This window comes from Macaca thibetana, chromosome X (genome assembly GCF_024542745.1).
Source record: "Macaca thibetana thibetana isolate TM-01 chromosome X, ASM2454274v1, whole genome shotgun sequence".
In the NCBI taxonomy this organism is placed as follows: domain Eukaryota; kingdom Metazoa; phylum Chordata; class Mammalia; order Primates; family Cercopithecidae; genus Macaca; species Macaca thibetana.
The window spans coordinates 65,926,163-65,951,582 of record NC_065598.1 but is presented as its reverse complement, the minus strand read 5'-3'; the positions used below and the strand labels follow the sequence as shown (position 1 = coordinate 65,951,582).

At 49.5% G+C, this 25,420-nt stretch overlaps 2 protein-coding genes across 5 annotated transcripts in view; one reads left to right on the top strand and one right to left on the bottom strand.

Moving 5' to 3' along the window:
• The window catches only part of NALF2 (NALCN channel auxiliary factor 2), a 28,197-nt gene extending 13,616 nt beyond the window's left edge, over window positions 1-14,581 (bottom strand). The window contains exon 1 of the mRNA XM_050776242.1: window positions 12,738-14,581. Coding sequence (XP_050632199.1) covers window positions 12,738-13,622 — 885 coding nt within the window. The 5' untranslated portion in view covers window positions 13,623-14,581. The remainder of the gene's footprint in view (window positions 1-12,737) is intronic.
• The window catches only part of PJA1 (praja ring finger ubiquitin ligase 1), a 1,335,831-nt gene that overhangs the window by 744,302 nt on the left and 566,109 nt on the right, over window positions 1-25,420 (top strand). The window lies entirely within an intron of this gene.

Here is a 25,420-nt window from a genome sequence, read left to right as displayed (position 1 = left end):
AAAATTGGGAAATAGAATATTGACATGGCATTTAGAAATGTGGAGGTAAATATCAGAAGAAAACAGCTAAGAGAGTTGGAAGTATTTAATTCTTAAGATTTAGGCTCAGGGGTGGAGTAGAGGGCTACTGTTTTAATGATAAACATTGAGATCTATATATGTCATTTAACAGACATTTTATATATAGAATTTAAAAGCTTTATAAGCTACAAGGATACATATAAATGAGATATATACACACAGGTGTAGATATGTGTATGTGTGAATATCTATCTATATGTGTGTGTATACACAAATATTTAAAACAGAAAAAACAAGAAATAGCAATATTAGCATACCATTTAGAAATATTGAGGTAAATATCAGAAGAAACAGTCAAGAGTGTCTCAAGTGTTTGACTCTGAAGAGTGAGGCTTGAGGTGTGTGTGTGTGTACACATATATATGTGTGTATATGTATATAGCTTGTACATGCCATTTAAAATTATGAAGATACAGTACTTTGATAAACTGAATTTTAAATAAAAACAAACTGCTTTGCAGCCACAAACCTCAAAAACAAAAAACAAAATCTCCAAGACCTGATCTGACCAACCTCGCCAGACTCAGCCCACACTGAACCTGCTGCAGAGCCCCAGGCCCTGCACTGCCCTGCCCTGGATCATCTACTCCTCATCACTATCTGGACCACGGTAAATTTATCAGGGCAACGGAGCTAATGAGGGGTCCCACAGCCACACAGAGGACTAAGATGAGAGGAGGGGATCTTTGGGAGCTTCTGTGCACAATGGTTGTGCAGATTACCATGGGAATGGTGCCAGTGTGACAGTGACAGCCATAGGTTCCCTTGAGCTGCACACACTTCCCCTTCCCAGGCACACTTGTTTGCCACATACAGCTATACCTGGGCCCGGGCCCAGGCCCAGGCAGCAATCTCCAGCCTTCTCCAGGGATCACTAAAGACAGATCTTTACCTCCTCCTCCAAATGCTGTGCCTTGCCAGAAAGATGAGAGGCTGGAGAGAACAGAGATGTGATCAAAGATGACTGTGAGCTGTGCTTGGTCTTTAGTGATGAGGTAAATCAAGGGCTTTGGAGTCTTTCCATCTCCCTCTCTGCCTCTTTACTCCCCCATCTAAGCATATCCTTGTGCTTTCCCTCACTAGAATCCTCTGGCTCGTCATCTCCCACCCCAGATACTTCACCTCCTGCTCACAAATTACCTTTCCCTACTCCTAAGTAGCCCGCCCCAGTGTTGCCAATCTCAATTAGATATTAAGCAGTCATTTGGATTAAACACACCTAATTAAGGAGAGAATAATAATAGCTACCATTTATTAAGTGCTTACTATATGCCAGGCTCTGTTCTAATCACCTGACCCTGATATTTCTTAACTCACTGAAACCTCACAACCATCCCTTGAGGTAGAGACACATCTTTACAGATGAGGACAGGGAGGACCAAAGAGTTTAAATAATTTGTCCAAGGTCCACAGTCAATAATAATAATAACAATGTGGCTAGCCTGTCTTGAGCACTTTCCATCTCACAGGCACTGTGCTCTTAAGAGATTAGCATGCTTCATGGCATTTAAGCCTCATAATAACCCTATTTTTTAGTTCCAAAGGTGAGGAAAGTGAGATTCCAATAGAGATTAAAGAATATGTTCAAGTTCTCAACAGCTATTCTACAGAGAAGACAGATTTTGAACTGGAAGTTGAAGTCAGGTTAATCTGGACTTCGGTGTCCAAGCTTTTATACTCATATTGCCCTTGGGATGGTCCCCTTCAATTCATTACAACCGCTGAAGCCTGTGGACTCAAACAAATCTTGTTTTGACATAATTTCACATCAAATTAGGGAGAGATTTGTAGGTCTGGATGGGAGGGGCGACTCTGTAAAAATCAGTCTGTGTAGTCCATTCTCCATATGAGTAAAGTTTTCTTTGCAAGTAGATGTGGGTGGAATAGCATTTGGATATTAGGTGCCACGAATGATCATTTCCATTCCACAATCAAAGTATTCCTTTCTCTCTTTCCTCAACACACGCACACACACACACACATATGCACACACACACGTACACACGCACACACCCTGGGAGATGGAGGTGTTAAAAAGAGGCAAACACTGCTTTGCTGCTTCTGCACCCATCAGCTTCCTACCCAGAGCCGAAGGCTCACTTTTCCTGTTTTAATCTTAACAATTGGTGAAGGGAAGGCAGCTGTCTTCAGAAGAAAGATTTTCTTGCCTCAGAATGTGAGTTCTCCTGTCCCAGGTCCTACCATCTGGGGGCTTCTAGAGTAGCCTCACCCTGGAAGACTCCAATGCCAGAGTCCATTCCTTCAGAAAAGTCTCGGGGTATCTCTGCACTCCACTTTCTCCCCAACTCCTTCTCCCCAGCATATTCCACAAATTCTCTTCATTGAGAAGCCCCTGCTCCAGTTAGACAGGCAGTTAGAGCTGGCTTCAGATTCTGGCTCTGCCACCAACTGTGTGAATTTGGACAAGTCACCTCCTGTAGGGAGACAGGGACTCAGCCACTAACTTTCTGGTGACTGTGAGAAAGGTATTTTTCCTTCCTGGGCCTCAAGTTGGATCCAAGAAGTTGATGCCTAGGGAGTAAGCAAATACAGTGGGAAGACAGGGTCAAACATCTTTAAACTCAAACAGTCATGCCATCCAAACCCAAACCCTAGGTCTGCTCATACTGCTTATAAAACCTCAGGCAAGTTACTGGACTTCCCTGATCCACACTTTCCTCATCTGTAAAATGGAGATAATAAAATTACGTACCCTTACTTTTCTGTAAATGATGCCTGTTAAGGAACTAGCACGAAGCTTTACCACACAAAGCTTTACCGATAGTATAATTACACCAGCAAAGACTGGGTGGTGCCATTGTCTGCTGCCATTCAAATCCCTGGATTTGACGTGGGTTCAAATCCCAGCTCCAACTCTTACTAGCTGGATGACCTTAAGCTAGCCATTTAACCTCTCTGAGCCTGTCTTCTCCTCTGTAAAATGGGAATAATATATATGTACTTCATAAGGCAGATGCAAGAATTAAGTAAGATAAAGGACACAAAGTTTGTGGAATGGTTCTCTTCCTTTCCATTCCCTCCTCTCAGCTCTATGGTGCAAATAACAAATGAAAAAAATCTGCCACAAATGTGATTAGAAAAAGGTTAATATCATTAATACATACAAAAAAGCACGTACAAATCAGTAAGGGAAACAGAAAACATGAAAAGACAATTCACAAAGCAGGCAAGACAAATGGCCTATAAACAAGAAAAACAAACATCTGACCTAAGGAATGCAAATGAAAAGCCAATGCTGTACCATTTTTCAACTACCAAATTAGTAAAGCTTTAAAGATGTGATAGCCAATACTGGAAAAGTGTGCTGCATTAGTCTCACACTTTTGGTGAGGGTATAAACTAGAATAACCCAGTAATTTGAAAGAAAGTTGGTAATGTATGTCAAGAGCCTCAAAAAGGTTAATACTCTTTGATTCTGTAAGTCTAGCTCTGAAACTTCATCTTGCAGAATTAATGTCTATGCTCCCATTTGTATGCAAAAGGAAAGAAAAAGTCATTTTGTGTGTAGACGTTTATGTAAGCCTGGACAGAGGGGTAGGAGAACACATTCCATATTGTTAACATCAGGGACCTCAGGCAGTGGGATTGGGAGGGGAGCTAATAGGAGGATCATTAATGCTTTCTTTATAAACCACTGTATTGTTAGATTTGGTACAAAGAGCATGCATTATTTTGTGATTTTTAAAAATTCAGCAAAGTAGAGAAATAAGAAAAAATGACTGAGATAGCATTTATTAGTAAAAAAGAATCGTAGTTCTGAAACAGATTTATGAACAAAGAATATCATCACAGTATTATTTATAATAGTAAAATGTTGGAAGTAACATAGATGTCAATGGGGACTAGTTAAATACATTACATTCACATGATGGAATGTTGTACACTCATCAAGAATGATGTTTATGAATATTTAATTATATAAAAAGATAGTGTAACAAGCTTAAAAGAGCAGGGTAAAAAACACTATGATTTCAACTATGTAAAAATACAGTAACACATATCAAGATGGCTATTATCGAAAACACTTCAAAAATAACAAGTGTTGACAAGGATGTGCAGAAACTGGAACTCTTGTGTATTGCTGTTATGTATATAAAATGGTGCAGAATGTATAACATAAAATGTAATATAATGTAAAATGGTACAGCCATTGTGGAAAACAGGATGGCAGTTCCTCAAAAAGTTAAACATAGAATTGCCATATGATCTGGCAATTCTACTCCTAGGCATTAATATAAACCCAAAAGAAATGAAAGCAGGGATGCAAAGGATACCTGTACACCAATGTTCAATGTTTATAGCAGCATTATTTACAATAGCCAAAAAGTGGAAATAACCCAAACGCCCACCAACAAATGAATGGATAAACAAAATATGTCATAGATATACAATGGACTATTAGCCATAAAAAGGAATGAAGTACTGGTGCATACTGCAACACGGATGAACCTTGAACACATTATGCTAAATGAAATAAGCTGGACACAAAAGGACAAATAGTGTATGACTCCACTTATATGAAGTACCTACTCAAATTCCTAGAGACAGAAAGTAGAATAATGCTTACCAGGGGTTGGAAGGGGGGAAGAATGGGGAGTTATTTTTTTTTAATTTTTTTTTATTTTTTGAGACAGTGTCTCACTTCGTCACCCAGGCTGGAGTGCAGTGACGCAATCTCAGCTCATGGCAACCTCCACCTCCAGAGTTCAAGTGACTCTCCTGTCTCAGCCTCCTGAGTAGCTGGGATTACAGGTGTGCACCACCATGCCTGGCTGTTTTGTATTTTTAGTAGAGCTGGGGTTTTGCCATGTTGGCCAGGCTGGTCTCGAACTCCTGACCTCAGGTGATCTGCTCAGCTCGACCTCCAAAAGTGCTGGGATTACAGGCATGAGCTACTGCGCCCAGCTGGGAGTTACTGTTTAATGGGCACAGAGTTTCTGTTTGGGAGGATAGAAACGTTTCAGAAACAGATAGTGGTGATGATTGTACAATACTGCAAATGTGCTTAATTCCACTGAATTGTACACTTAAAAATGGTTGAAATGGTCAATTTTATGTTATGTATATTTTACCACAGGAAAAAAAAAAGACTAAGTGCTCTGGGACTTTTTTCCTTTTATACTTCTACTTTCCAAAATTTCTCCAAGACCTTTTTGGTTAACTGGAAAAAAAAAAAAGATATTATTGTAAGATTCTGAGACTATAATAATTCTAAGAGATTAACTCGGTTGGAAGTTTTAATGAGTTCAACACTAAACAGACAAGCTCACCTTTCACAGATCAGCCAGGTAGCCATGCTATCTTCTTAAAACCAAGTAAGACAGGGAACATTGGTAACACCCACCGCCACCAAATGCCCCTCTTCTGGCAGAATTTGGTGGGTTGGCACTTCCTTCAATCCCCAAAAAAAGCCTAGGTATTCAAGGTTAGGGGCTCACCAAAACCCTTGCATGAGAACTGGGCATCCAAAGCCCATGCCAGGCCTCAGCGGACTCTGGGGCGACAGTCTTACTGCAGTCGTTTTCCCTTCCAGCTCTACCAGCATGGGCAAGGATATGGAGAAATTGCACATGTTGAGGCGCAGTGGATGTGGAGGCCAGGGTTTCAGGCCTGCATTAGGCCTGCTTAGGGACTAACTTAGGTTAATATTCTGCACCTTCTCCCCTCTTGCTCTGCTTGATCCCTCCAGCAGATTGCGGCTGAGAATATAACAGAGATACCTTCCCTCCAGGCGAGAGGAGCCCAGGTCCTCCTGTCTCCTTTACAGTTCCTTCCTTGTGCCCATTCTCTTGTTGCTATTCCAGGAAGGTAACAGTGATTGTCACTGGATTCAAGGACAAGAGACTGGGATATTGAACAAAGAGGATGTTGGTGGGTCCTCATTTTGGATCTGGGCCACTCCAGAGGACCTCTAAGCTGCCAGTAGGCTCTGTTGGGCCTCCCTTTCAGTCCGTCCAGCTTCTCAGCCCAGCCTCTCAGTAGCCAGCTGGGCACTACCTCTGACAGCTGGAGGAGATTATTAGCATTTTCTTCATGCAGCTGTGCACTGGAGAAAGAACAGACAGACCTAGGTTTGTATGCCAGTCCTTTTGCTACGTGGCCTGGGAAGGTCACTTCACCTCAGAGCCTCAGTTGTCTCGTGTGTAAAATGGGAATGATGATAGTGCCTGCCTGCTAGGATGACTGCCAGGATTAAATGAGTTCATGAACATATATAAAGCCCCTGGCATCTCCTAGGCACTCAAAGGCTCACAATTTTCTTCTTTCCTTCCCCTTTCTTAGCTCTTTCATCTTTGCAGCCAGTTGGCCTCATCTTCTGGCCCATAGACTTGTGGCTCAGGTTCCAGCTACTTTCCCCAGAATGCGTTCCAGCAGGAGCTTTGGCCCTGGCAGTCCCTGTCACTCCGTAGTAACTCCTTCCCTCTCCAGAGCCAGCTGCAGCTCGCCTGGTGCCCTTGCTCTCCCCTCTAAGCACCTATCTGGCTCACAGTATCAAAAATTCAGGCTTTACTGAACCCACTTTTATGCCCAGGGAGAAAAGGCTGGTCCAGCATCCCTGGCCTCTTGCACACACTCTGGTCTGTGTGCTTGTAATCACACAAAATGCGAACATACCCATTCCCCAGAGACCTACCAGGGCAGCATTGGAGAATGGTGCTTGTAGTGGTCCAGATTTGTCCAGACCCCCAGAAGCAGGGGCCACCCCTGGCTTTCAGCTAACACTAGCAGCTGGAATCCACATGTGGTTGAGAAATGAGCTGGGAAGGGCAGGTTTGATGCCCAGTCTGCACGGGCACACAGCAGGTAAACAGTCTCAGAGGGTGGGGGCACAGAAGAACTGCCCCGAAGGAGAAGTTTTTCTAGGACACACTCCCACCCCTGAGTCTGAGGTGTTAGCCGATGTCCCTCCCCACATGTAAAAAAGTGGGTATACCCTTTCCTTAGGGTACTGACATATCCAGAGGGGACCAGCATGCACCTGCATGGCTTCGAAGCACCCTCTCATGCTTACGATGTGTTGGGAGATTCTTGACCCTCCTTTGATCTTGGTCCCACCCACTGTCTTCCCTCTCTTCACTTCCACCTTCACCATGTTCAGAAGACTTTTCCTGCCAGACCATGGTAATGGGTGGGAGGCTGTTAGCTCCCTTTCTCCACCTAACTCCCCCAACCCCCACCTTCAGGAGATACCAGTGTATCCTTCCTGGAGGTTCCCGTTGCTATGGTGACTGTAGTAGTCAGGCACCAGCCTGCGGGAAGGATGGGAAGTAGCCATGAAGAAGACTGGGGGATGTGTGTCTGTGTGTGCATGCACACATGTACATGTCTACCCTGAATGGTAAGGAGAGAAGGGAAGTGGGAGAAAGAGAGTAGACAGGGAGAGGGGGAGGCAGGAGGAAAGAGGGCAGAAGACAGGACCAGAAGATGAAAGGGAGCAAGACAAGGGATGGGGAAAAGGGAGGTAAAGTGTTAGTGGAGTGTGAGTGATGCAACACCCAAGGGGCATGCGGGCCAGAAGAGGGTGTGGGATCTTGGAGTAAAGGTTTGGGCGGGGTATCAGGTGGGAGATGGGAATAGGGGGAGTAAGGTGGAATGTGAGGGGCTGACTGTTGACAGGAAGGAGGTGGGGAGTGAGGTCCAGAGTTGGGGTAAAAGGGGGTAGAGGTCACTGTCAGGAGGGGCAGGGGTTGGAGGACTATAGGTAGAGGGAGTAAGGCGTGGGTGTGACTTGGGAAAAGCCTAGGGTGATAAGTAGAAGATTGGGAAGGTTGTAGGGTCATTGGAAAGTGGATAGGCATGTTGGGTGTGAGCTAACATGTGGGAAGAATATGGGGGTTGGAGTTGGGGCAGGTCAGAGTGGGCGTGAAGGGTCTGGAAAGGTGTGAGCAGCATAAGGCCACTTTCCCACTCCCAGTCTTAATTCACTGTGTCCTTGTCCTAGCTATAAACATTGCCTCCTCTCTGTCCCTGCTCCAGGATTCCTGGTTCCTGCTCCTTCCCAGAACCCCATGCTCACATTCCTTGGTGACGAGATGAGCTTCTGTGGATCTGGAGGCCCCTCTCCCAGGGCAGGGTTTGCCATGGCTCCCAAGAGGCTGTTTATTGACAGCCTGCCCCTTCCTCTACCCCCAAACAGGGACCAGGGCACCTCTCTGGCTCTAAGAGCCCTGGGTCAGGGAGGCTGCCTGTGGGGCACTGCTCCCTGACTGCAAGCCTGTGTGATGGTAACAGAGACCACTGGCCAACTTGGGGCTCCTGCCCTTTACCCAGTGCCCTGAGCTCCCTGCTCTCAGCACCCCTCATACCCAGTGTTAGCAAGGAGTCCTGCTTGGCAGGAAAGCTGTGGCAGGTGGGAGGAGAGAGGAAGGCAGTGAGGCAGAAACAGCTGCCAGCCGGAGTGGAGGAAGAGCAGGGCCCCAGCGGGTACGGGCAGAAGGCAAGGCGCTGGCTCTGGCAGCCCCCCACCCCCTCTCTTTGTGTGGGTGTTAGGACCAACCTCCTTCCCCAGCCCTCCCCATCCAGTGCTGCTGTTCAAGGAGCAAGCTTTGCTCACAGGCCTAAAATCCAGGCAGAAATAGACCTCAAAGGTCACCCGGTCCAACTCTGCTCAAAATCTGGTGTTAGAGTTGCCTCCATGGCATTTTCCCCAGGGGTCCACCTGTACCGGGCCAGATACTTCCTGGGAGGAGGAACTCACTTCCTCCTAAGGCAGTCTGTTCCTGTTTTGAAAGGAAGAAACTGAGCAACTCTGCTATGGCAGGTCTAGGTACTGTAAAGACTCTTCTCATTAATAATGACCTCGCAGGACTGTTACAATGAATTAGCCCCATTTTACAGGTGAGAAAAGTGAGGCTCAGAGAGTTGACGTCCTTAGCTCAAGGTTACACAGGTAATAAATAAAAGAACTACGTTTTAACCTAGGACTTTCTAACTACAAAAGCCCTTTGGGGCTACGCAGGTCATGCTTCTTCATGTATACCATGTCAACTCTTCTGAGGTGTGACGTCAGACAGCATGTCTGCCTGAGTCGCCTCTTCTCCAAGTGAGACACCTCCTTCTACTCTCTCCAGAAGAACATGGGTTCCTGCCTCCTCCTCAGCCCAGTCAGTGTGAGACCCAAAATCAAACACACTGTCTGCCAGGTGTGCTTGGGTCAGTCTGGAGTAGAGCAGAACTATCACATCTTTCCCCGGGTACTCATCTTTACTAATGCAACCCTATGGCTGGTGAGAGAGCTAAGAACTGTCCCTCCCTTGGGCCTCTATTCCCTCTCAGATCAATAGCTTTGAGAGAAGTCAGGATTTCGCCCCCATCTCCATCACTCCCCCTAGTCTGAATGTTCTGAAGAGAGAGTAGGAAAGAGAGAGGTGGGGGAAGAGGCGATCAGAAAGGCAGAAGCGTGGCAGAACTGGGAGGTTGGAGAGGCATGGGGGAGTGAGGTGGTTGTCCAGTAACCCTAGCTAGGTCCAAGAGAGTGGGGTGGGGGTTGGAGGAAACAGGGCTTGGGGGGATGCACAGGGAGATAAGAGAGAGATGAGGCATGACCCTAGGAGCTGGGAGAGGCCAGGGCGGGGAAGGGCATCGGCCTGCCTAAGTTAACATTGCCCTGCTGTGTGAGAGGAAGTCAGTCACACATTAAGGAAATGTTGCAGCTGGTACTAAATTGGGAGGTGTCACTGGCAGCAGCGAGGACAGGTATGATTCGTGGGGCCCCGTGTGGCCTGAAACAGGGGCAGATATTGCAAAGGCAGAGAACAGGGTTTTGGGGGCCACCCAGGGAAGAGCTAACTGATGCACTCAGGACAGGGCCCTGGGGACAGGGGGTCACCTGGCTCTGGAACAGAGGTTCCCAGCTTGGTTTCCAGAAGTAGAGAAAGCGTCTTCATCCTGGCCTGGGGCTGTGGGCTCTCCACTCTGGAGAAGCTCTGAGGGTGGGGCATCATCTCCCAGGGATCCCATTTGGAGTGGGGACTGGACAGGAGGGCTTGGAGCCCAGGAACAGGGTTGGGGAATGGCAACTAAGGCCTGCCAGGGAGGTGGGGTGAGGGGCTGAGGAGAGAGGAGCCTACAGTCCAAGAAGGGTAGCAAGGTTGTCTTTTCCCTTAGTACCCATCATACAGCTGGATTCGAGAGCTAGGTGGGTCTGGCCTCAGTTGAGGGAGAGAGCATTGGACAAGGGGTGGGAAAGGCAGGAAGAGAGCTGTGGAGCTGGCACTGCCCTTCTGCCGGCACAGCAGGCAGCAAGAGAGCAGGAGGAGTTCGCTGGTTTGCTGGAGACAGACAAGAAGACAAAGGAGAGGAGGGAGGGCCATCAGGAACTTGATGTGAGGCCATGGCAAAAGCACCAGCTTAGCACCAAAACAGGTGGGCTGGAGTCCTGGCACTCCTGCTCATTATCTGAGTGACCTTAGGGCAAACCGTTTGATCCCCTTGCACCTAAATTTCCTCATCTGTAAAACGGGAGTAATGGTGTTAGTATCACCAGCCTCCTTGATCTCATAACATACACGAGAGGGGCGGAAAAACCCTAAGCATTACGTTAATGTCAGATGTTATATTCTTATTACAAAATACATCTGCACCTTCTCCCCACAAAAGACCCAGGATGTGGGCAGAGCAAGGATGACGATCCCTGTTTTACAAATGAGGAAATGAAAGCTTACGAAAGTGAAGTGACTTGCCCAAGGTCATACCACTTACAAGAGGTAGAGGTGATAAGGCCTCCTGAATCAGAGAGATCAGATATATTTCTTCTACGTCACACTGCTTGGTAAAACAGTCAACATGAGAGATTTGTATTTAGTTCAGGTCCAGACAGAAATCGGAATCGACTACAACATGGAGAAAACCCCGTGGGGAAGTTGTGGTGTGCCTCTCATCCATACTGGTGATTGAGGAAAAAAACAAAACAAACAAACAAACAAAAAAAACAGGGCCATGGGGTTGAAGGGAGGGCCACAAAAAACAGACATCCTCGATTCCATCTGCTTGTGGACCCTGTCTCTCTGCTCCCACTGAGTGTATGTGTCCGTGGCTGACATCAAGGGTATGTGTCTCTATTAAGATAAAATGTGTCCTTCTTCATGTGACAGTACTTCTGCCTGCGTGTCTCTGACACCATGGGGAGATGTGCGTGTGTGTGACACGGCATCCGCTTCTGTGACACTGTTTGTGGGTGTGATGACCTCTCTGCATGTCTATGTGACTTTGCCCAGGGTGGTGGTGATGGTGTATGGCAGTGTGTGTGTCTATCTGCTTGTACACCTTTAAGAAGTGGAATATCTCATTTGGTAGTGTGAGTGAGGCAGTGAGTCAGCTGAGGCTGAGGGAGGCGGGAGGGAGACTGCTAGGTTACGAGAGCAGGAAAAAGGAGAAGGAGAAAGTGAAGTCAGGAGCGAGGAACTACCCCTTTCCTGCCCAACCCTCTGCCCCCAATCCCTAGGGAACCCGCCAAAAGCATGGAAGCCCTGCAGAAGTCCACAAGGGCCATGCTGGATGGAAAAGGGCACTTTCTGCCCCTCCCCAAAGTCTTGGAGGGAGACGAGCTAGGCTAGAAAGCAACTGTCTCACTCTCCAGCTCTTGGCCCCAGCTCGAGGATGTGTGAGGTCACCACCCCTCCCAGTCTCCTTGTCATTTGACCCTTTGACCTTGCTGTTCTTTCCTCCCAAAGGCAGGTCACCTGGCCAGGCCGGGTGAGCAGGGCAGTAGCATCAAGTCCCAAATGTTTGCAGCCCTCACCCACCTAACTGTCCAGAGCAACCCTGCCGAGGATCAAGAAGTTTAACACTCGGCTCTTCCCTAGGCGGGCCTGTTCTGCAGCTGCCTCGCCTCTCCTCTGGATACCTATCCCCAGCAGCTAGAAAGCCAGTTTTCCCTCCACTGTCACCCTGGGGTGCTGGGAAGGCACTAGGAGTTTTGTATGAGAATGCACCAACCTTCAGTGGCCTTCCCACCAGTCGCTGTTCCCTGTTCCCAGCTCCTTCCTTTGTCAGGGGAGTAGAGCCTGCAGGTGACTTCCTTGGGAGAAGACAGGCACCCCCTGGGGTTGACCTGCCTCGGCTCTGGCCAGCCACCTCAGGTCACGTAAGGTCAAGAGTTTGGTGTGTCCCACCACCAGGAGTGCTCCTCCTCTCAGCCACTGGCAGAAGCCAAAGGGTGAGGGTTTGGTTGCCAAATATTCTTCCTCCCGTCTTTGGCCTTCCCCCTGTACCAGCCAGTCCCAGGACGTTCAATTCCAGCTTCGGAAAGGAGGGGGGCATGGCTGGCTGAGGATGGAGGCTGGGGGGAGCACAATCCCTCTTGCCACCTCATTGTCAGCTCAGGGCCCCGTGGCCCCTCCCCACTCATGAGGGGGCAGGTCTCCAGGAAGCCCCAGGCCTAAGGTGCCCAAACCCGGAATTAATAGAAGTTGGCCAGGTGGTTACCTGACCTGAATCCCTGAGGCCCCTTGACTAGGGAGGGTCCCAGGGTGGCACTGGTTAGTGCTGCACTGGGCACGGTGGGAGTGGTGGGGTGGGTAGAAAGGGAGACTTCCTTTTTTCTTCCCATCCCACTGCTGCCGCTGCCGCTGCCGCTGCCGCTGCCGCTGCCGCTGCCCAGGGCGGCTGTTGTGGCTGCGGAAGCCAGTCCTTACCTTACAGCCTTTCGTGCAGGACCGGATTGAGTACTCTTCCGCCTGTAAGTATTTATGCAGCACGAGGTCGAACTCGTCATATTTTTCCTGAGCGTGTCGGTCCAGCCGCTGGTATGCCTCGATACAGTTGCTACACGCCTCCCAGGCCCCGGAGCCCGGGCTGGCCACCACGGCTAGCAGGTCCCCCAGCAGGGTGTCCAGGCTACAGTCCAGGCTGTCGGGGCGGTCCATGCCCAGCAGCAAGTCCCAGACCGTGTAGGTATCGCAAAAGGAGAGAGTGAAGTTCCGAAAGTGGCCTTTGAGCAAGTTTTTTTTGGCGGAGGGGAACTCGGCCGGGCCACGGGAAGGGGAGTCAGGGGGCCGCAGAGGGGGAGCCGGGGTGGTGGGTTCGAAAAGTCTCTGCAAAGATTGCAATTTGGTGCAAGCTGCGTCCAGCCCCGTGGGCTCTGGGACGCCGCCGCAGACCGGCCGAGAGCCGGCGGCGGGGGCGGCTTTGGTCAGGTTGCTGTATCTGGGGCCGCAGGTGCCCGGGGGCGCGCTGGGCTCGCCGGGCTGCGGCGGCGGCAGCGGCAGCGGCAGCGGCAGCGGCAGCACCGCGCGAGGAGGCACCGGCGGCCGCTCCCGGCCGGTCCCCCAGGGCGGCCGCATGGCGCTGCTCAGCTCCCTGGCCCGGGGCCGGGCCCGGGCCCCCGCGCACAGCCACAGATGGTCAGCGAGCAGCACGGTGAAGAAGAGCAGGGACGCCAGGGACAGTCGCCATCGCTGCGCCCGCTCGGAGTCGGCGCAAGGTTTGTCGCTCGGCCTGGGAGCCCAGCAGCAGCAGCAGCAGCAGATAGTCAGCGCGGCGGCGTCTTTCCCGGGCCACATCCAAGCGCCCCTGAACATATTTCAGGGGGGTCCGGGCTGGAGGGAGTAGGCAGGCGCGAGGCCGGACGGCCGTCTCGGGCGGGCTGGCTGCGCGCCGCTCTGCGCTCCTCGGCGCCGTCCAGGCTCTACCTCGGGGGCTGCATGGTGAGGCAGGCCGGCCGGCCCGGTGCCCCGCTCAGGCCGGAGTCGCGGGGCGCTCTGGTGCCGTCTCCGCGCCGCTCCCGCGCTCCGTCGCTCTCAGCCCGGGCGCCGCCGCCCGGCCCGCTAGGCGCTGCCCGGCGTCCCGGTTGGGGGCGGTGCGGGGCACTGGGGCGGTGGCGGCTGCGGCGGCGGCGCCGCACTCCTCATAGTGTCGGGCCCCTCAGCTGCCCTCGGCTCCGCGCCACTTCACTCAGCGCCGGCGGCCGCCCGGCTCGCACTCCAAACCGGCCGTCTCGGCTCGGCGCAGCTCTGCGCCCCTCAGCGCCGCCGTGCGGGCCCCGCCGCGCTCCGCTCCGCTCCGCTCCCCTCGCCCCGCGCCGCTCCGCTCCCGCCCGTCCGCCCGCTGCCCGCTCCGCGCCGCTCCCTGCCTCGCTCGCGCCTTCCTAGGCCAGCCGACCGGTCCGCTGCCGGGCCCTTCGGGCTTCGTTCGCGCTCCGGGTGTTCGCCGGGGCCAGTCCCGGGCCGGCTCCGCTCTGGCTCCGCACCGGCTGCTCCTGGAGTTCCGGCTCGGGCGGGCCACCTGGCTCCCGGCAGCGCCACAGGCGCCGGACGCGGACACCGGGTTTTACTTAGTGCGCCTCTCGCTTCCGCCTCTCGTTCGCACCGCTGTGGCGGCAGCCGAGCGGCACGGCCCCGTGGCTCCCGCTGGCCATGCCCCCTCAGTCTGTCGCCATCTTCCGCTGTGCGGAGAACACCTTGAGAGCCCGTGTGCAAGTGTGTTTAGGGGGGAGCAGGGCGGAGAAAGAGGCACGGAGAGGAGGAGGGAGCGGGACTGGTGCCCCGACTGCGCCTGCGCCTCAGGACTCCCCCCACCCCACCCCGCCCCAGCCCCCGCCGGCCGCAGCCGGTGCTGTTTGGGGATGTTTCCAGTCCACCCCCAACTCCATTCACTTCAGCGCCTCCGTTCATCCGCCCGCTGCCCGCGTGCACACGCCACACGCTGAGTCCCAGGCCCCGGCGCTTCCCCTCCCCCACTAACCCGGGCGCCCGCCTTCCTCCCCAAGGCCGTCCCTCACTCCCCCGAGGGCTAGGGGACTTCTGAGGGTGATTCTTGGAGGCAGGGGGCAGGAGGCATCTCGTAGCTGCTTGCTGCCTCCCTGGGTCGCCTCCGCCGTCCCCGTGACTGGAAGACGCTCGAGCCGGCTGCGGATCGGACCAGTCCAGTGTCCCTAACTCCACCGTCGCCCTCACTGTCCTGCCCGAGGACAAGGCGGCCCTTGGTGCTGAAGGACAGCTCCCAGCTTAGCTGCTGAGGAGGACTGAGTTTGGAGAGCGTCCTGGAGGGGGCAAGGCAGTGGGCTGAGATAGTAGTGGTGGGGTGTCGGTGTTTGCCCTTAGGAATATTTCCAGCAGCCTCCACCCCCTACCCGCTCCCCCCACGCCAGCATCAGCCCCCGTCCTAGCTTTTTGGCTCCCCCTACAGGCTGCTGAGAATAGCTGACGGAGAGTTAGGGAAGCTGCGCCGCCCGGATGGAACCATGTGCTTGGGGCCCTCACAGAGTCACATGGCACTAGGAACTCAGACGTACAAACGTCCTGCCGCGCCACTAACCTTGTTTGGACTCCATTGGCTCTGTGGTCGGCTTGCTTTCCTCCCTCCCTTTCACTCCCAGTAACTCTCACATTGTAATTTTTTGTCAACCGTTGCCGGCAAGCGTTTGTTAATATTAAGAATAATAACAATAAAGAAAATAGCCTTAATTGAGCGTGTACTATGTGCTATGTACTGCTCTATACATTTTGCATGCATTCGTCATCCAGTCTTCACAACAGTGTTGTGAGATAGGTACTACTGTTATCTTCATTTGCATACAAAGAAGCTGAGGTTTACTGTGGTTGTTGCCTAAAGTAACCGGAGCAGCTAAGAAAGAAACTCAGTCTGACTCTAGAATTCTCTTAACACTCCAGTAAGGCCCTGGAAAGATAAAAGAGCTAAGGCTTTCCTTCCTTAAAGGAAATTATAGTCTATATAAGGAAGCAAGACATGTATATTGGCTAGTGGGAGGATTCATGAACTAGAGCCTTGGATAATAACTCAACTGCTGAAATGCCGTGTGCCCTTGAGAGTCTTTTCCTTTTCTGTGTCTTGGTTTTCCCCTGAGTAACACGAAGGGATGCCAAGGGTTAAATGAAATGGGTGGGCATCGTTAGCACTACTCAGAGGTGGGCTGGGGTGGGTACATAAAAGGTTTCTGAAAGAGGGACAATTGAAGCTAGTTTCTTAAGTAGCAGGATTTGGATGGGTGGTTGAGAAGGGCATTCCAAATAAAAGGAATGCAGATGAAAAGTTTCAGGGGTAGGGAGCAGCTTTGTATGTTTGTGAAACCACAAGTGTGGCAGTTTGGCTACATTGATGGTGAGAATTTGTGGGGAAGGGAGTAGCAGGAAATGAGACAAGGGACAAAACTCTCAGGCATTTGGGAGGCCTATTTCTTCACTATGTTTCAAGCACTGTGCTGGGGGCTAAGTGGGATACTGAGGGGAATCAGATGGCCCTGCCCTTGAGGTGCTCACAGTTGAATTAGAGAGGCAGGCATGTTAAAGAAGAAATTGCAACCTAGTGCAACAAGGATGGTAGGTGTCCCTCCCATAGAGGGAGGGACCAGTCAACTTTGCCAGATTCCCTCAGAGATGATTTTGCACACAGCCGCTGGAGTTGAGTCATTCATTCATTGATTCGTTCCTCTGTCAAACATCTATTGAGGCTCTATTACATCCTAGATGCTGTATTAGGCATCAGCAGTATAGACATGAGTAAAATATGTGTCTTGAGCCGAAGGAGGTTAGGTGAAACCTTAAGGGATGAGTAAGGACTGGCTAGACAGGTAGCAAAGAAGGTGGTGTGTGAAGGATGTCCCAGGCAGTGGGAATGTTATGTGTAAAGGACCAGAAGTAACGCCAGGAATGGTATGTTCAGAAACCTGCAAAGTAGTTTATCATGACTAGGTGTGAAGTGGGAGCACTGCCAAAATGAGGCTGAGGATTTGGCAGGAGCCAAATCATGAAGGGCCCTGGGTGCCATGCTAAGTAGTTTGGACTTTATCCCAAGGGCACTAGAAGCCATGGAAGAGGCTGAAAGGTTTTCAGCAGGAGGTGACACGATCAGACTTGTATTTTTAGAAGATGGATTTGACTGCAGCATGGAGACTGGATTGGAGGGAGTGAGACGGCAGGCGGGGAGACTAGTTGGGAGACTGGTTAGTAGTCAGGTGAGAGGTGTTGAGGGCTGAACAAAGACAGCAGCAGTGGAGACAGAGAAAAGAAATACACATGGGAGGGAAATGAAAGAAGTAGAATTGAAAGAAGCTAGGAGGCAGGGCCAAAAGGAGGATGAAATCGAAGAGTTCCAGTTAGTGACACTGGCACGACTGCCCCTGCCCACCTAGGAACTGTCTTTCCTAAGCCATTCTTTGTTTAGTCCTTGGAGGGTTCAGTGTTCTGTTTAACAAAGAAAGCTAATCGCTTACAGATACCTAGTTCGGAGCTGATTGGCAGGGCCACAGTGATTGACACCCTTGAATGCCAATGAAAGAGCAGCCTGCCAGGTCTAGGCTATCAGCTCTGAGCACCTCTGGAGCTTTCTGTGAGAAATCACTCAGGCAAGACTCCCTCTCTCTCCCCAAGCACACACAGGGCGAAAAGTATCTCACAACGGTCCATTTATCACAGAAGCACAATATAACAATAACTTACCCACACAGTACCCGCTGCACACAAAGAAGAAGTGCTAGCACACCAACAGTCAGAAGAGGCTCTCATTCTCTCACTCCAGATGACCCAAGAAATTGGGATGGGGGAAGGGAAGGCATTGGCCTTAATCGTCCCCTGGAGCAGAATAGCCAAGGTGGGGAGGGGGACTGGAGTGGCTTACTGCTCCCCCAGAGCTGGTGGGCCCTGGCCAGTCCTTCTTCTCAGCTCTTTCTTTCCACCTGCTTCCGGGTTAGTGGAGGCTAAAACCAGGGGATGGAGGCGGGTCACTCCTGAGGGGGCCCAGACTGCACAAGAAGAGCAATAGAGTGCCCTCAAACCAGGCAGAGGGGAAGACAACTTGAAGGAGAGGGAGAAGGGGAAGGTTTCTTGCAGTGAAATGCTGACAATTAGGAAGAAGACAAAGTGGGAGCTGTTTAAAGCGACCAATGTGGTTGCATCAGGAGCTTTCTGTTAAGCTCAGATCTTAAAAGGTCATGGGAAAAAAAGGTGGAAAGAAGGGCATGTAATTAAGGGTGAATCTGTAAGAAGAGTGTCAGGATGGCTAAAGCGCAGCTTGAGATGATGCTTGTCAGGCTCTGCCTGGATCCTCCCTTCATAGTTGGAGTAATTTCTCTCCTATTTGCAGGCTATCCCTGTCCTAAGACAGGAAGGATTGAAGTAACCTGGGCATGCACACTGAAACTCAGCGTCAAGTTGTCCCTTCACCACTGATCTGAGTCCGATCTCAAGTTTCCATTGAGTCTCTACCTCATTCCCCACTTCTGATCCCTAACCTGTCTCATGTCCTTTATCTGAGTCTCTCAGTCAGAAACCCTGCCTACCTACCTCTACCAGTGCCCTGTCAAGGCCTAGACCCAGTCATGCTCTTTCAGTCCACCATCCAGGAAGGAAGTCCTGACCCTGAGCCCTAACCCAGTGGCTGAGAGGTCTGGTGGCCCACTGACAGACTCCTCTAATCCTGACTGCCCGCTTATATTTCTACATATCTTCCCCTTCTGGATTCCTATAGTCATGTTTGTCCTCCATTTGGAACCCCAGTTTTTCTGTTATGTAGGGTTACTATGTTAATTAGGAATATTTTTTGGCTGCAAATACCAGACAACTCTACAATAGTGGCTTAAACAGACAGAGGTTTATTTGTCTCATTCAACAAAAAATTTCCTTGACAGATGGCCCAGATAGGACTGATGTGGCAGTTCAATGATGCCATCAAGACCCTGGTTTTTCATCTCCACCATCTTAAGGTAGGCTTTCATCCACTTGCTTTTTGCCTCGTGGTCACAACATGGCTGCTGCAGCTCTAAGCCTCATGTCTGCATTCTAGACAAGAAGAAGGGAAAGAGCTAGAGGGCAAGAAGGCTAAGGACAAAGGATCTTCTACATTTTTATTCCAAATACAACATCCACTCCAGTGACATCCACCTACATGTCTGACTAGAGCCATGTCATATGGACATTCCTAGCTGCAAAGGAAGCTGGGAAATCCAGTACTTTTAGCTGGGCACACTGCTGCCCTGAACAAAATTGGGATTCTATAAGTAAGGAAGAAGAGAAAAATCATTATTAGGCAGGCAATGAGTAGCATCTGCCACGAACCCTAACCACCAATTGCTTGCCTGAACTAAATCCCTAAGACACTGGGCTTTTGGCTACTAGACTTGACTTTCTCCTAGCAACTACAGCTGGGTTTATTCCTCTAGCACAGGATAGAAAAGCCCTGCCTGGTTTAACAACAGCACATGTGAAAAAGTCCTTGATTTGACTGTGAAGTCAATGTGAGCCAACAGAGTGATGGTGCTGCCAACAGAGGTAATTAGATTTTAGGCTGCATTAATGGAAGTAGAGAACCAGAACAAGAGAAGAGATGGTTCTGCCCTTCCCTACACTTGTCATGTCCTACCTGGAGCACTGTGCTCCATTCTGGACAACCCATTTAAGCTAGGATACAATGACAAGATGCAAGATGCCCAAAGGTGAGTCACTGGGCTAGTGCACTAGCGGTCACATCATACGAGGAACATTTGAAGGCCCCAAGCTTATTTGGTCTAGAGATAAACAGATCTGGGAAAGAACCTGCATAGGGGAAGGATCAAAAGTAGTTATTCAGGTTAGGGTTCAGAGCCAGGGAGATTCCAACAAGCAGGGTAGTATCAAGTGATTGAGTGAATGAGAGAGAGATTGAGTGAATTGGGAGAGAGTCAATAACAATAAAAATGAACATGCACCAGGTACTGTTCTAAGTATTTACATATTTTAAGCCACTTAACCCTCTATGACAACAATTATGTGGGGTAGAGCTACCATTGTCTCTATTTTCTAGAAACTGAGGTACGGACAGGTTAAGTCACTTGTCTGAGGTCATGCAGTTGGCAAGTGGCGAAGGCAGAATTTGAGTACATGCAGTCTGGTTCCGGAGTTCATGACTACTTGATCTCTTCTCAGAATAAACTTAGTGATTCTGGGTAATTGCCAAGATTCAAACACCAAATAACATTTTCAACTTCTTGATTGTTTGGCAGCTGTGGGTGAGCTGGGAGAGATGGGGCTGAGACATGGACTTAAACCCAGGAGATTCCTCCTAGATATTATAATATCTTCTCAGTCAAAACCAAGAGAAGTAAATGTTCACATTTTAACCCACCTTGGGCCCTTTCACTTTTACTTTCTAATATGAGGAATCTGACCTTATCCCTAAGTTGACAGAGTGGCCTCACCCTAGGATCCATCCCACTCTAGACCACAAAGGTACCGAGGTGGCTACCTCTAGGCTCACCACTACTCCAGAGCTTGGAGTGTACAGACCCTGCAGCTACTGAAACCAAATGAAAGATTTGGTTTCTGTCTCACTGGCTTCCCCACCCCTGACTGCAAGGCCCGCCATCATCCTAGGGGACTTCAGTGTACAAATTAAGATTCAGCCATCACCTGGGCTTCCTGGTTCCTAAACTGCCCCATCTCTTCCACTGTACCTCAGCCACCCACCTGCATTGTCACAAACGGGACCTGCTCCACTATAAATCACCAATGTCAGTCAAGCCTTCAGCATTGCTTCACAATCCAAGCAGGTACTAAATTTCTTTAGTACTTTTCATTCTCCAGGGTGACTATTTCAAATATTCTCCATTCTTTTCTTAAACCTCCAACCCCTGTGTCCACCCTGTCACTCTTAGCCAATAATCTTATGTCTTAGTCCATTTTGTGTTGCTCTAAAAGAATACCTGAGAGTGGCCTCCAGTGATCCTCCTGCCTAGGCCTCCCAAAATTTTGGAATTGCAGGTGTGAGCCACCATGCCTGGCCCACACTGGCCACCTTTGAGTTCCAAATGCCATGCCTTTTTGGCCACAGGGCCTTTGCACATGCTGTTTCCTTTGCCTGAAACATTCTCTTTACTCCCTACCTCTAGCCACTTTGCCTGGCTAATCCTACTTAATACTCAGATTCCAATTCCAGCGTCACTTCCCCAGGGAAGGTTTCCTCGACTAGTTCTTGCAGGCTAGGTCAGGTTCCCTTGTTAGATCCCTTGTAGAACTCTTTTCCTTTCTTCATAGCACTTATCTTAGATGCATTTACACCCTTGTTAGCGTGATTCCTTGTTTAATCACTGTCTCTCCCACTACACTCCAAAATCCATCGAACAGGAACCATGTCTGTTTTTGTTCCTCCTTGTTTCTCTAGCTGCAAACAAAATGCCTAGCGTGTAGATGCTCCGTATTTAGAATTAATTAATTAATAGACATTTCAAGTGAGAAAGTGAGAACATCCCAATTCCATTAGAGGAGTATGACTTTACCTCAATTAATCTGCTAGCATGCTTGTGTTTTAATACCAAACATGACCCACAACATGTAGAAACAGAAGGTTATTCTCTCATGTGCCTCCAGAGACAATGAATTCCTCTCAATGAAGGTATCTTCAAGCAGATATCTAAGGAGAAGTTGAATGACTGCTTATGGTGATATAGCCATAAGATATCTCTAAAGCTTTTGCCATCCAAGGTTTTGTGATTCTAGGATTTGATGCATAGAGAGGGTGGCTTGAGCAAAGGGAATTCAGACACCCTCTAGGATGGAAAAGCCATGGAGAAAGGCACTTTAGGATTTTAGTCCCGTTGAGATTACCTCCTTCATTTCTTTCCTTCCCACAGAAGCTTCTCTTTTAGTTCATACTTTGGAGGACCATTTTTTCCTATGTTAAAGATTGCCATAGGTAGAGGGTCTTTAATTTTCAAAGCTCTCTCAGTTTCAAGATTCACTGGAAATCTTGTTTCCAATTTTCATTTTTCCTGCTTAAATTGAAAGCTATTTCCTTATGCCTCTCATGGCAAGGATGAAAGTACAGTGGTTCAGGTATATCCAAAGAGTTTTTAATAAAGGTTATTGTTTTTGACTGAATGCAAATCCCCACACTTCACAGTACAGAGAATTGAGATACCAACTCTGATGAAATCAGACCCTTGTTGTACATGTGTGGGTAACTCTTGATATGTGGATGTTAAAGGTCTCACAGGGCTACAGTGTTGTCAGACTGTGGGGCCTGTAAAGGTCATAGCCAAACCCCTCAGTGTAAGGGGTTGGCACTCACTTGAACTGTCAGATAATAAATGGTATCAATCAACAACTGAGTCCTAAGGATCACCTGGAAAAGAAATGCATTCCTCAGAGAGGGAACCAGAGCTGAGGAGGACTCCAAGAAGACTGTAACTCAGGTTTCTGTAGTACTGGCCAGGGAAGGAACCCAGCCCTCAAACACTTGCTCCCTGAGGTTGGAGGTAAGAGGTGCCTACCCTGGAAGCACAGGTCAGGAATGAAGAAGGGAGTCAGCCTTCTGCTGCTTTGGAGCCTGAATATAGTACAGACAGAATGTGTGAGTCTCAGAGAAAACTTGGCTGTGGCTGGCTCTGAGACATGTGCTGTGAAAGCTGGACTGTTTGGGTTTCTGGCATGGCCCTCTCCTTCTCCCAGACTGCTTCAAAAAGTTCTTTGTGCAGTTGCTTCCTGCTCACTCTGCTGTTCCCAGGGAAAGCCAAAGATGGGCTTTGTGCCTCTCTCAGGCCAGAATCTTAAAAAGAGAGTGACACATCCGTGGGGCATGTAGTGTGTAGTGTGTGACAGCAGGGGCAAAAAGAAAGAGACCAAGCCCTACCATGGAGTTCACTGTGGGAGTACTGGGAATGAGAGCTTCTCTCCTGCATGCCTCCTCCCTAAGATATTCGTTGCTTGAACCTTGGAGCCCCCAAGTTCTGTTTTACCAAGGAAGTGACGATGGTGAGATCAGAGGGAGACCTAGGGCCCTAAGGGGAAAGGAGAAATTCAAAGGGCCAGAGTTGGGGAAAAACTAGAGCTGCTTCCTCCATGGAGATTCTCTCTTCAGTGCTATGAGTTTCTCCTTTCAGGAGAAGCAGCTTCTTTCTTCACTGAGTACTTTTTAATGGGTGAACATGAGACCTACCTGTCAAGACAGAGGTAGATTTTCCATCTGGTAGTGGGTAGATGGGACCCCTCTAGCACTGTTCTTCAGATCCTCTCTGGAGTCTGCTTCCCAGGCAGGGCAAGGCCTTGGCCAAAAGGCTCCTGGTCCTGGATCTGGTGCAGGTTGCTTGTCAAGGCCAAAAAGCCCCTCTCTGTAGCTTCCTGTCTCATCACACTAGAGGCAACTGCCTCCTGAAAGTGGTGAAAGGTAGGGCCGGGGGTAAGGAAAGAGCTCCATCCTCCACAACTCAGTGTGAAGTCACTGTCAGACTCATCTCCTGTCATCAGTAGAGCTAAGTATAGAAGGGAGCTGAGTAGAGGTCTTGAGGCAGTAAATCTGGACTGAGCACTAGAGTCCAAGTCACCCTGGACACTGACCCATGTGTGACCTGGGACTCTGGGCCCAAGGAAAACCTGGGTTTCCTGGACTCGGGGTCTTCTCCAACAACCTGCTCCTCTACTGCCTCTGTGTTGGAGGGAGGGCAATACTCTGGCATACACCCTCCACAAAGCCAAAACACTTCGGCTTTGTGGCTGTCCTGTCTCCTGGAGGGTCTGTGGTTCTCTTCCTGTGGTTTGGGTCCTGGTCCAGTGATCTCGCAGTTGCCTCAATCAGCTCCCACCCTCTTCAGAAAGCAGCACTTTGGTATTTGAAAACAGCATAAACTTTGGAATCAGGAAGGCCTGGGTTTACAACCCAGCCTAGCACTTCTGAGCACAAAGAATCAGAGTCAGTTTTCGTACCAATTAAAAAAGGAGGGGGAAAATAGTTACTTCATAAGGTTGTTGTGTAGAAAAAATGTCATGATGACCTTAAAGTGTCTTATATATGGTCCTCAGTACATATTAGTCCTCCCTGAACTGTTCTTTGTTGGAGAGAATAAGCCCTCCCTTTTTCTTCTCTCATGGTGTCTTTCTATTCTGTTCTGCTGCCTGAGACACATTCACCAGCAGGTTATTAAGTCTGGTTATCTGCTGGGAGGAAACTCCCAGAGGGGAAGATTTCTATGTATAGCAAAGGCTTGTGGGTTGGGTGCTCCTCCTCATTCCCCAGGGTGAACATCCTCTGAAGTACAGATTCCTCATGCAGAGAAAAGAGGCCTGCATGCCCTTGCTTCAGGTATGGGTTGGGCGAAATGTGGGTGGGGGGGTTACAGGGAGATGATCTCCCTCCAAAGAGTGCAGAGGAAAGAAGCCTAGCAGCTTTCAGTGGCCATCGTAGAAGGGATCAGGAGATAGAGCCCAACTTCCAACTATCTGGAGACTTTGGAAGGTGGATCCTGTGTCACTTTACATTTATTCCACTGTAACAATTCACCAAATCTAGTATGTGCAACATGTTGGTTTTGTTACTTCTGTCCTGTTTTGCCTTCATCATGGCCAGTAGAGCCCTTTACCTGAGGGTTGTCTTTAGAATTCTCTTTTTGGGAGGGCCAGGGCAGCTTTTTCTCACTCTTGACCCAGTCCAAAGGAGAGACATGACCCACCCAAAGGGATAGAGTGTTAATGGTAGCTTTAAGGATGAAAGTCTCTAGGCCTGCAGGAAGGAAGCCAGGAGACCGCTCGTAGTTGGTCTGACCCTGACACATGGGTATGGAAGCGTAGGAGGAAAAACAGTGAGGCTTCTCCAGGACATTCCTCCGAGATGCTCAGCACCTTCACTGGTTGGTCTAAACTCATATCTGGGTTTGTTTATTCTGTCAGGTATGTGGTCTCCAGAGTGGATGGCATCTCAGACTCCAACATGTCGGTTAACAGGCTCCCTCTTTCTTCTCTGAAGTCTGAGCTTGCTTTTGGACTTTCCCAGTAAAGCTTTGTCTTTCTGGAGTTTTTCTGGCTTTCAGGCTTATTTGTAGAATGTAGATAGCCATTGTTTTCTGAGTTTTGTAACAAATCAAGCTAGCACTGGTTACCAACCTCACCTTCTTCCCCAAGAAATCACTGATGACTCACCCTTCTTGTGTACACAGGGGGAGGATGACACTCTTCCCTAAATCCCTGAGTTGCATTCTTACAATATCCAGATACCCCAAATTCATAGACCATAAAGGTAAGAAGATGGCTCTTCCAGGCAATAAAGGCCAGCATGGTGGACATGGAAAAAGTCATTGCTAGGGTGATCTGGGACAGAAGCTGAGGTAGCTGTTCTGAGCAGGAGTTCTAGGCTAGGAGAGGTCAACCAAGAATATCAAAAGTGGAGAAGAACGTATCTGCGTGAGAATCAGTTAGGGAGGGAGAGATTTCTGCGCATACTCACAGTAAGGACTGAACAAAATTATATGTAAATAACTACTCTCTTCCCTTACCATGCTTTGGACTTGTCTATTATGGCATTTTGGGTCTTCAAGGCTGCCCTACTGTCCTGGAACCTTTCCTTTTCTTGGACTTCCCTGACTGCACTTTGGAGCACCCCCTCCCCACATTGGGCCAGGTCT